A 12298-nucleotide genomic window follows, 5' to 3' on the forward strand; every position below is an offset into this window, starting at 1 on the left:
GTCCGTTATCATGCAATTATTATTTTTGTATCTAAAATTTGCTGCATTGAGACAGGAATTTGGGTTGTGTTGATTATGATTAGTAGGACAAATGTAAAATCTTAAGTATTTCATAAAATGTTGAAAGTAAATTAAGTAATGAAGCTGGACTGATTTCAGTTGAGTTTTATGTATAGTTTATACTCCACGTTGAGAGCCTGCAACATAATTTTGGAACTAAAGATTAGGCTAAAATAATTACCATTTTTCTGGGGTTTAAAATATATTTCTGTGCTAAGTGATTATTTTTTCAACAAATCAACTTGCATATTGAAATTCTGTCCACTTTCCTATTTTAAAAATCAAAGTGTTACTTCCCCCTACTTTTGGGACAAGTTTGTTAGCCTTTGTATTCTTCTTTTGCTATTTCTGAAGGTGTGTATAATTTTTCAGATTGTATGAGTACTCAAGCCCAATGTTTCAGAGATTTACTTTCTTAAATGTAGTTTTTCCCCTATGATATATAAATATAAATACACATCAAAACACTCTCTTCTCTTTTTACTCTGCCCCCATCCCACTTATAGAAACAGAAAGTGAAAATGAATTTCGCCCTTTGGATGAAAGGATAGATGAATTTCATCCCAAAGCAACAAGAACCCTCTTTATTGGCAACCTTGAAAAAACCACTACTTACCATGATCTTCGAAACATCTTCCAGCGCTTTGGTGAAATTGTGGTATGTTACTTTTTACAATAAAAACAGTTTTAGGTCTTTTTCATAAGACAAAGCAAAGTTACAGATTATATTTGGAAAGATGATATTTAGATGGTGTAATGAATGTTTTTTTAATTTGTCCTATGTGTTTTTAACTCTCGCTAAAACATGATCTAGCAAAACCCTTTGGAGAGTATTTATGTGTATATGTAAAAATGCATAATGTATATTTGTCTTTATTTTGTTTACATATGTATTTTCCTATCCAGTTTTTCTATTTTCCTTTTCCTATTGGGTGCTGTTTCAGTTACATCTCTAGTCCTGTGGATTGAAAGAGAAATCTGGAAGAGAACATATATTTGTGAGAAAGAAGCAGCAGACTCGTGTGTGACTGTTGTTACCACGGTGCTCATCAGAAAGCACCGTGGGGATTACTAGAACATGGATATCATGCTGGAAGCTCAGTTCTATTTTGAAATTTTAATTAGAATCACTTTTTATATTAGGCAAGTCATAGTTAGGTTTAGGAGTAGAAGGGTTTTTCTGTTCCCTATGGCTCAAAACTTGAGTCAGTTTATAGTGAAAATAGTTTGGCCTGGCTGGAGTGGCTCATTGGTTGAACATTGACCCATGAACCAGGAAGTCATGGTTTGATTTGGTTTGACTTCCTGTCAGGGCACATTCCTGGGTTTCAGGCTTAATCCTCAGTGTGGGGCGTGCAGGAGGCAGCTGATCAACGATTCTCTGTCAACGTTAATGTTTCTATTTCTCTTTCCCTCTGCCTTCCTCTCTCTGAAATCAATAAAAACCTATTAAAAATTTTTGACTACTCAAAACATAGTTTGGTTACAGCTCTTAGGATATACTGTTTTTTGTTTTAATTTCATTAAAAAAATTTTTTTAAATCTTTTATTGTTGAAAGTATTACATATGTCCCCTTTTTTCCCCATTGACCCCTTATATGGGGATGTACTGTTTTGTGATAGAAAAAATAGGGAAGTTACTTCTTGATTTTTTAGATTTTCTTTATATATATTAATAACAAAAAAGTTGCCCTAGTATATTTGTACTATATTTAAAAATGTTACAGGTAGGAATAGCTCTTACTAATCTTTCAGATGTGTGTGTGTCCTTTTGTTTGTCTATCCATCTATCTTGTATACCAGCAATTTTTAACCTTTTTCATCTCATGGAACCCATAAACTCATTATTAAAATTCTGCGGCACACAAAAAAGTAGGTGTAATTTTGATTCATTCACATTAGACGACTATTGAATTAGCTGTTGTCATTTTTTTTTTTTTTTTGACAATCTAAAGGAAAAGAGGTCAGTGCCCCTCACTAAATAGGCAGGTATTGCATGTTTTAAAAATCCTTATGGCAGCCCTGGCCAGTGTGGCTCACTTGGTTAAGCGTCCTCCCAATGTACCAGAAGGTCATTTCAATTCCTGGTAAGGGCATATGTTTGGGTCATGGGATTGAGACCTAGTAGGGGCATGCTGGAGGCAGAATCGATGTTTCTCTTTCTCTCCCTCTCTTCCGCTCTCTCTCAAATCAATAAAAACATATAAAAAAATTCTTGCAGCACACGAGTTGTACTTCTTGTTAACACACCAATTGAAAATCACTATTATACACTAATGCGCTAAACAAAAGATCCATTCATTCATTCATTCATTCATTCATTCATTCATTCATTTTCTTCACCCAAAGATATTTTTTCCATTGATTCCTAGAGAGAGTGTAAGGGAGGTAGGAGAGGGAGGGAGGGAGAGAAACATCAATGTGAGAGATCTATCAATTGGCTGCCTCCTGAAGGGGCAACTGAGGTACATACACTTGACTGGGAATGAAACCCACGATTCTTCTGTTCACAGGCCAATGTTCTAACCACTGAGCAAATTGGCCGGGGGGGAGGGGGGCCCTTTTTAAATGACATAATCTAGTCCTGTGACTAAAACATTATTTGTGTCTATGGCTGATGTAAAACCTCATTTTACTGGGGGTGGGGCAAGAGAATGAAGTGGTTGGTAGAAAGTAAAGAAAAAGCAGAGATAATATATTTAGAGAAATATACCAGGAAAATATTCGTCTTATTCTCTTTTTAAGTTATTTTGATTTTTTAAAGTTCTTTTATTTTTTTATGTGTGTAGCGGTGTACTCTAATTCTAGTTATATTGCCTACCTAGATGAGTGACTTGGAGTTCACATTACTATCTGAACTTCAGCTTTTTCTGCCTTGGCATTCATGAGTCTATGAATTGATAAAGCTTTCAGATATACTTTTATTCAAATGTAACTGCTACTTTAAATTTTGGAGGGGTATAAAAAGTTTTATTTGGACACATGGGCACATGTTTATCACCAAGGTTGCTAAAATTAGAATACTTGTGTTTGAGAGCTATGCTTCTCACTAAGGTGGACATATCAGTATTCTTTTTGGAAACCATAGTCTCATCATGTTTGCAGTTGCTCATGGTTATCACTATTTTAATGAAACACAAACTTTGGGGAAATAGTCTGATAACAGATTATGCTATAGCCAGAAAGAACCTGGTAGTTAGTGAGTCTACCCACCATATTCTTTGGAGATTGTTTCTCTTCAGTAGAGTTATCCTGGGTTATTGCATTCTACTTAATAGTGAAAATCAAAGTGATTGCTTACCATTACTTACAACAATTTTGAGTATAAATTATTGGTTTTTTTAAAGGACCCATCATACAGCTTTTAATTACATTCATTTTGCCATTTCAGGTTTTGATTATTGACTTGTGATCCTTAAGGAGGCTTAGATAATCATAATACTTACTCTGCAATATATGGTCCAGGTGATTATTGTTTAAGTCAATGTTTTGCCCTCCAAGTGTCTGGTTTCTCTGGACCATTCTCCTGTGTAAGCTAGGTTCTTTTTCACCACCACCTCCAGGCAGCATCAGTCTGAGTGGGGCTACAGGATTTGAGCATTCCAAAGAGATGGTGGTGTTCCTTCATAGAGTTTTTCTTTAACCCAGGGATAGTGTTTTTGATGCATTTTCACAAAGTAGTTTGGGTATTGATATATCAATTCATATTGGATATGAGAGATCTTTACCATATTTATCAAATCACCAGGCTTGGTTCAGTGAGATACACTGATAGAAGAATGAGTCTTCTATTTTAGAATTGCATATTGTAAATCACTTTTGAAAACTTGATTTCTTTGTTATTTTTACTCTTCTCAAATATTATTAATATTATTTTAGCTTTTATTTTAATTTATTCCATCACCATTTATTCCCTCTGTGCCCTCATTCACCTCCATCACCTCTCCGCCTCCTCATCCCACAATCATCACCTGTTGTCCATGTCCTTGAGTTCACTCTCTTTTTATTTTTTCCTTTTTTGCTCAATTCCTCCACCCAACCCCAACATACATAGTATTTCTATTTATTTATAAAATATATCTTTATTGATTTTTAGAGAGGAAGGGAGAGAGAAAAACATCAGTGATGAGAGAGAATCATTGATCGGCTGCCTCCTGCATGGGGATCAAGCCCACAACCAAGGCATGTGCCCTTGACCAGAATCGAACCTGGGACCCTTCAGGCCACAGGCTGACACTCTATCCACTGAGCCAAACCAGCCAGGGCCAGATAGTATATTTTAAATGGTCTGTTTCTAGTAAGTCCTTCAGATACTGCAGAATTATTTTTTAGGTTTTCATAAAATAGGCTGCCTTTTCTTTACTATCATACATCTTTCTTAAAATAGGTATTATAAATTTCAGATTTTGAGTTGTAGTGCAGTTGCTCTTCTGCAGAGAGTTTCATGAGAACGGTTTCATGGTTTGTGATTACAAATGCTGTTATATAGGTTTTTACACTAATTTACAGTTTCATGAAGATGTACAATTTTATCTAAGAAAATTATTTTTGGGACTATGACTATTTTGAGAAATATATACCTCATATGGACTTTATGAGGTTTATTTTTATTTATTTTCTTGTTGAAAATAAATTTCTGATTACTTTTTTGTATCATTAAGTGGTATCCATTGGCCTTTTCAGGATATTGATATTAAAAAAGTTAATGGAGTTCCTCAGTATGCATTTTTGCAATACTGTGATATTGCCAGCGTTTGTAAGGCTATTAAGAAGATGGATGGGGAATACCTTGGAAATAACCGCCTTAAGGTAAAGAAATTTGCATAAATTATTGTACTATTATGATTTTTAAGATTTGGAGGGTTTGGTTTTGTTTTGTTTGCATATGTCTCATTATTTAAGTTTTCAGTAATACAGTTAGATAACCTAAAGGTGGTACATTTCTGCATTCTCATTCTGTTATACTATAATCTAAAGTAAAGACTTGCTTATTTAGGCAGTATTACTTTTTTTAAAAAAGTTTTTACTTGATATAACCCAATGGTTTTCCACTTGAGATGTTGGTTTGACGAGATTCCTACAGAAGACAGGTTTTCTCAGAATTCTGTAGTTGAATAATTGGTGACTTTACTGACAGAAATTTCGCCTTTTATATTCAGCTGGGTTTTGGAAAGAGCATGCCTACAAACTGCGTGTGGTTAGATGGGCTTTCTGCAAATGTGTCGGATCAATATTTAACACGACATTTCTGCCGATATGGGCCTGTGATAAAGGTAGGTGGGAGGTTTTGGTATGTAGTTTAAAGCTACTTCTGACTCTCTTTTCTGGATATTCTGTCCTTTCAGTCTCAATTTCTAGTGCCAACTTTTTCTTTTCTTTAATAACTCATACAATAAAATCCTCTTTTCTAAAAATTGGCCTAGAAGGGCAGCTCATCTATATTAGCTTATGATATGAATATTTTGAAAACTATTTTGAACCAGCTGAGCTAATTAATTTTGCAATTAATGTACACACTACTGTTAAATAGAATGTTTATTAGAGATTTTTATAATTTTATCTCACAGTAAAATTAGACAGTCTTTTTTTAAAATATATTTTTATTGATTTCAGAGAGGAAGGGAAGGGAGAGAGAGCTAGAAACATCAATGATGAGAATCATTGATTGGCTGCCTCCTGCACGCCCCCCACTAGGAATCAAGCCCACAACCTGGGCATGTGCCCTAATCAAGAATCAAACCCAGAAAGAAAAAAAAAAAAAGAATCAAACCCAGGACCCTTCAGTCTACAGGCTAATGCTCTATCTACTGAGCTAAACAGGCTAGGGCATTTTTTTTTTTTAATGTATATTTTTACTGATTTCAGAGAGTAATGGAGAGAGAAACATCAGTGAAGAGAGAGAATCATTGATCGACCGCCTTCTGCATGATCCACACTGGGGATTGAGCCCACAACCTGGAATTGAACCGTGACTTCCTGGTTCATAGGTCAATGGTCAACCATTGAGCCACACCAGCTGGGCAAAATTAGACAGTCTATTACATAACTAGAGGCTTGGTGCATGAAATTCATGAACGGGTAGTGTTCCTAGGCCTGGCCAGCGATGAGGGCCAAATGGGGCCTTCCTTCCCCTGGCTTCTGGCCGGGGCCTTCCTTTGTTCTGTGCTACCCCCTGGTGGTCAGCGCATGTCATAGCGAGTGGTTGAACTCTCGGTCAGTCAAACTCCCGAGGGGACAATTTGCATATTAGCCTTTTATTATATAGGATTGTTCATGTTCACACTAATATGTAATTAGACTTGATTTTTTTTAATGATGATGACTTTTTTAAAAAATATATATTTCTTCATTGATTTCAGAGAGGAAGGAAGAGGGAGAGATAGAAACATCAGTGATAAGAGGGAATCATTGACCAGCTGCCTCCTGCACGCCCCCCACTAGGGATCGAGCCCACAGCCTGGGCATGTGCCCTTGCCGGAATCGAACCTGGGACCCTTCAGTCCGCAGGCCGTAGCTCCATCCACTGAGCCAAACGGGCTAGGGCTAATGATGACTTTATCAAGACAGTTACACAACAGAATATTCATCTAATCAATGTTTATGTAACAGATCCACAAATAAAACAGGAAAATGATCTCTGGCCCCATTCCATTATGTAAAGGTAAAGCTTTTAAAAAAGCAGATTTATACTGTGGTGGACATGTTGCATAATTTTGACATTTCTTTAAATGTAGCTTTTGTTGATTGGAGAAATACACGTTAAAGACTGCTAGTGTAAATAAAAATCCAATAGCTTTAAGATGGTAGTGCCACTTACAACTAAGAGTCACTAACATTTTTTGTTGATCCAATACTCTTCACATTTTTTTCTCTCTGCCAAGAGTATTGCTTTTTTTAGCTAAAACTAGAATGCTTACTTAAATGTAGCAGGTTCTCAAATAACATCGTTTTGTTCCATGTCATTTCATTATAGTGTTGATGAGATGCTGTTGGAACTTAACTCTTGTTTATAGCAGTTAGCCTGTGGTAAAATTGGTTTTATTATATGTCATTTTGCTTAAAGTCACAGAACCTATCAATGATGTTAAAGTGGGTAGTATTCAGTCAATGTGAAAAATAAAGTAAAATACAGAAAAACAAAATAAGGCATAATATACCTCAAGCCACAGTAGCCATGATTCTAAACAGTCCTTACACATTTTATTGTTTTCACTACAATATGCATAATCAGGAAAAGCCTGAAATTTTTTCTAGAATAAAATGTATATAAGTAGCCCTAGCCAGTTTGGCTCAGTGGGTAGAGCTTCAGCCTGTTGACTGAAGGGTCCCGGGTTCAATTCCGGTCAAGGACATGTATCTTAGTTGCAGGCTTGATCCCCATGCATGAGGCAGCCAATCGATGTGTCTCTTTCTGTCTCTCCCACTCCACTCTCTCTAAAAATCTGGAAAAATATCATTGAGTGAGGATTAACAAAAATAAAATAAGTAAATAAATAAAATGTATGTAAGTATATTTTATCTTGACAGTGTCCTTGTGACTTAGGAGTTTGTTTGGGACTGATACTGTGCCTAGTGGATGAGGCTCTTACTTTTTTGTTGTGTTTTTTGTTACAGGTGGTGTTTGACCGCTTGAAAGGCATGGCCCTGATTATCTACAATGAAATTGAATATGCACAGGCAGCTGTAAAAGAGACCAAGGGGAGGAAAATTGGTGGGAATAAAATTAAGGTATGTAGAGTAAAGGTAAACAGAAGCAAAACAAAGTCATATTCAGATCTTGCCCTTTTTTTGGTTTAAATGTCTTCTTTTTATTGATTTCAGAGAGAGGAAGGGAGAGGAAGAGATAGAAACATCAGTGATGAGAGAGAATCATTGATGATGGGTTAGATTGAAATAAGTCTTTTCCAAATAATATATCAATTTAAAAAAAAAGGTATTGATGATGGATATTATATGCTTTTTAGTGACTCTGAGGCCCAGCTCTGATTGCTGGATTTAGTTGTTCTGATTATTTAATTGACAACCTAGAATCCTGCTAGGTATCATTTCAGTTTTCCATTTTGCTTATCCCATTCCTTCTAGAACCTTATAGGGTCTAACTACCCCCTCAAATCCATATAACAAGTAATTTATTTATAATTCTTTTTTTAAAAAATATATTTTTATTGATATCAGAGAGGAAGGGAGAGGGGAGAGAGAGAGAGGGAGAGAGAGAAACATCAACGATGAAAGAGAATTATTGATCGGCTGCCTTCTGCACTGGGATCGAGCTAGCAACCCCCGGCATGTGCCCTTGACTGGAATCGAACCTGGCACCCTTCAGTCCACAGGCTGACGCTCTATCCTCTGAGCCAAACCAGCTAAGGCAAATCCTATAATTTTTTAGTAGAATTTGAGAGAGATTTCAGAGTAACAAAATACAGTTTGTTATGAGGGTTATTTCACTTCATTTAGAAAGATTGCTCTTTCTTGAAATAGTCGAGGACTATTTTGGGAAGAATTAAAAAATTTGGTAACTTTTCATTTTTTAAATCTGAAACTTGCAGATATACCTGCTATTCTTTTTTCTTTAAGGTGGATTTTGCAAATCGGGAAAGTCAGCTGGCATTTTATCACTGTATGGAAAAATCTGGTCAAGATATCAGAGACTTTTATGAAATGTTAATGGAAAGAAGGTATGTATTTTAAAATTATCAGCATAGTTTGATTTTTAAAAATTTTAGTACATAAAATTTAGATGGGATTAAATTTTATTTTTCATTTCTTATTTCTATTCTTACTCCAAAAAACCTTTTTCCTTATACAGAAACAGGTTTATTTTTATGAATCCTGTTTTCATGTGGCTCACTGGAGTTGGGTAACCTATCTGTATTTCTCACTGACTGCTCCTACATTTTGCCACATTAGTATAGATCATCTTGCTGTATAGTTTTGAATTAAATATAACAACATGTTGAAGTACATTATAAATTATTAAATGCCCTGTATATTTAGAAATGAGAACATCCAGGTTGTCAACATACATGTGCTTATACAATTAGTTAAAAAAAAAACAAACTTTCAAAAGGCTAAAGAGCTTTGTTTTAAATTCAACTCTCTTTGTTTTAAATTATTTGTGAATCAGTAATCTAAAATATATATAAATTGCTAACTTCAGCAATGTAAAAAGTAAACCTTATTTCTCTCATTAATTTTTTCAATCAATCATGGTATGTAGTTTTTGATATTTTTTCTGCTGCTTGTAAGAACCAATACTGTTCAGAATAATTCAAGATCTCACTGTCTGAATCATGTTATTTCTGTTAGCTTAAAACTGCCCCCAAACTGATGATGATTCTTTTTTAGACTGAATATATTAAAATATCCTAACATAATGTCACCACATTCAATAGCTGATCACATTTGAAATTGGAAGCTATCATCCATATATATGATCAAGCTGGTTGTCCAAACATGTCTATGAGATTAAGTCTTCTGGAATGTTACCACTAGATCTCCACCCCCATATATGTGTTAGACAAAAGGCTGTGTGTGAAAAATGTCTTTAGACATTCCAGTTCAAGTATAAAAGGCTCTTTGACAAGATTGAGCCAAATCCTGATCAGCCAGCTAAAAACCTGTTGAATACATTCTTTTTTTACTGCCTCGTCACTTCATTTTTTTTTTTAATATATTTTATTGATTTTACAGAGAGGAAGGGAGAGGGATAGAGAGTTAGAAACACCGATGAGAGAGAAACATCGATCAGCCGCCTCCTGCACACCCCCTACTGGGGACGTGCCCGCAACCAAGGTACATGCCCCTGACCGGAATCGAACCTGGGACCCCTCAGTCCACAGGCTGACGCTCTATCCACTGAGCCAAACTGGTCAGGGCCGTCGCTTCATTTTTATTTAAATCATAGAAGGTATATATTTCTTTGAGTCATTTCCATGTGGAATATTGTGTAGTGGTCATTGAATAACTTGGAAGGTATTTCTCTTTTAAAATATATTTCTTTTGATTTCAGTGAGGAAGGGAGAGGGAAAGATGGAAACATCAATGATGAAAGAGAATCATTGATTGTTTGCCTCCTATATGCCCCCTACTGGGGATTGAGCCTGCAATTCTGGCATGTGCCCTGACCAGAAATCGAACCGTGACCTCCTGGTTCATAGGTTGATGCTCTGCCACTGAGTCGCACCAGCCGGGCAGCTTAGAAGGTTTTTAATCCCCACCCTAGGATATGTTTTTTTATTGGTTTTGGAGAGAGAGAGAAACATTGGTGTGAGAGAGAAACATTGATTGGTTGCCTCCTGTATGTGCCCCAACCAGGGATCGAACCTGCAACCTAGGTATGTGCAACTTTTTTGGTATATGGGACAATGCTCCAATCAACTGAACCACCCAGCTGGGTCCTTAACTTGGAAAGCTTTTAAATGCAAAATGTCTCCCACAGCCAAATTCCCAAAAGTTCACCCTTCTGCATGCCCTCTACTGGGGATTGAGTCCACAACCTGGGCATATGCCCTGACCTGGAATTGAACCCATCACCTTCAGGTGCATGGGACCATGCCCAACCAACTGAGCCATACCAGCCAGGGCAAAGCTTAACCTTCTTGATGGTTTTTCACTAGTAGTTTGGAATCCACATTCCAAAAGATAAAAAATCAGCAGTCCTCCAGAACCTTACTCTCGATACAAGGCTTTTCTTTGTCAGGTGTGTGTGTGTGTGTGTGTGTGTGTGTGTGTGTGTGTGTGTAAGAGAGAGAGAGAGGGGAGAGAGAGCGCGCGCATAGGCACACACGTATGCATACATATGCAAGAGAATGTATGTATATGTAGAGACAGAAAAGTTTTTTTTTATCCTGGCTCAGTTTGTAACTAGAGGCCCGGTACATGAAAATTCATGCACTGGAGGGGGGCTCCCTCAGCCCGGCCTGTCCCCTCTCATGGTCCGGGAGCCCTCAGGGGCGGGAAGTGACCCGGAGATCAGGGGAAGGAGACACCCCCATCACACCTCTGCCTCTGCCACTGCCAGCAGCGCAAGCCTTGGCTGGCCCTGGTTACCTGAGCCTCAGGTGGCCCTGGGCAGCTGGAGGGCTGAGGGGACTGGGGGACTCTGGAGGCAGGCCTTGCTACACACCTGCTGCCCCAGTGGGGCTGAGAGGACTGGGCGCCGCCATCTTGTGGCTGTGGGCGCCGCCATCTTTGAGGACATGGCAGTCAATTAGCATAGTCCCTCCTTATTGGCTGTGGGCACCGCCATCTTTGCGACAGTGTGAGGGCCAATTAGCATATTACCTCTTTATTAGATAGGATACTTTTAAGTGCTAACAGGAATTCTTACCCATAACTGAGTGGAAAGTGTTGGTGGTCTACTGGTACCTAACACATAAAAAAATCCATTAAGATCCTCTGTATGTACATTAAATAGTTTTCAAAGAACAGTATCTTGTGAGGTTGGATAATATTGTGTGGATGTTAATTTTTATTTTTTAAATATATTTTTATTGATTATAAAGAGGAAGGGAGAGGGGAGAGAGAGATGGAAACATCAATGACGAGAGAAAACCACTGATAGGCTGCCTCCTGCATGCCCCCCAGTGGGCATGTGCCCTTGACCCGAGTCAAACCTGAGTCTCTTCAGTCCACCAGTTGACGCTCTATCCACTGAGCCAAACCAGCTAGGACTGGATGTTAATTTTTATATATTACTACTTAAATTCACTTATTTTACTGATTATCTGATTCCAGCTTTTTTCTTTGATTCTTACCCATGGTTATTTAATCCCTGTTGAATGGAGTTTATAGTATCTACCAAAGTAGGAAGTGGGAGGGTGTGGGACTTCACTGTGAACTAGTTTTGCCTCATTTGGTTTCAGATGGCAGTGCTTATGGAAAATTAGAAGTCAAGAAAAGTAGTCAAGAAAAGTAGTCAAGTCCAGGATGCTTGAGTAGAACTTAGTGGTCTTTGCTTTTGCCATAGAGTTGAAGGTAGTCATCTCACTGAATAGTTGATTCATGGAATGAAAAAAATGCTTTACCTCTAATGATAGTTTAGCTCAGGAATGCAAATGATGTCCCATTTGCATAAGGGCTTGCAGTTTAAAAGTAGTATTTCACTTATTCCCTCAAATACTATGTCAGGAACATAGTATATTTGTTTCTCAAGTTGTAGTAAGAATATCTTTTGGCAGAAAAGTAATTATAAAAGACTTAGAAATGTGGGGACGTGACACCCCTTAATGCTGGTGCT

General features: G+C 37.3%; 1 protein-coding gene across 6 annotated transcripts in view; it reads left to right on the top strand.

Moving 5' to 3' along the window:
- SPEN (spen family transcriptional repressor) overlaps positions 1-12298 on the top strand; it is a 90601-nt gene that overhangs the window by 66040 nt on the left and 12263 nt on the right. For 3 of the 6 annotated variants that reach the window (XR_004974014.1, XM_036349249.1, XM_036349246.1), the window contains exons 6-10: positions 567-718; positions 4744-4869; positions 5220-5333; positions 7675-7788; positions 8635-8735. Coding sequence is in view for 5 of the 6 variants with exons in the window: in XM_036349249.1 (XP_036205142.1) it covers positions 567-718; positions 4744-4869; positions 5220-5333; positions 7675-7788; positions 8635-8735 (607 nt within the window). In the remaining variant the exon portion in view is untranslated. Of the gene's footprint in view, positions 1-566; positions 719-3454; positions 3526-4743; positions 4870-5219; positions 5334-7674; positions 7789-8634; positions 8736-12298 lie in introns of those variants that run through there. The other 3 variants (XM_036349251.1, XM_036349248.1, XM_036349250.1) reach the window with 3 other exon arrangements.

Source organism: Myotis myotis, unplaced genomic scaffold, assembly GCF_014108235.1.
Source record: "Myotis myotis isolate mMyoMyo1 unplaced genomic scaffold, mMyoMyo1.p scaffold_m19_p_2, whole genome shotgun sequence".
Lineage (NCBI taxonomy): Eukaryota > Metazoa > Chordata > Mammalia > Chiroptera > Vespertilionidae > Myotis > Myotis myotis.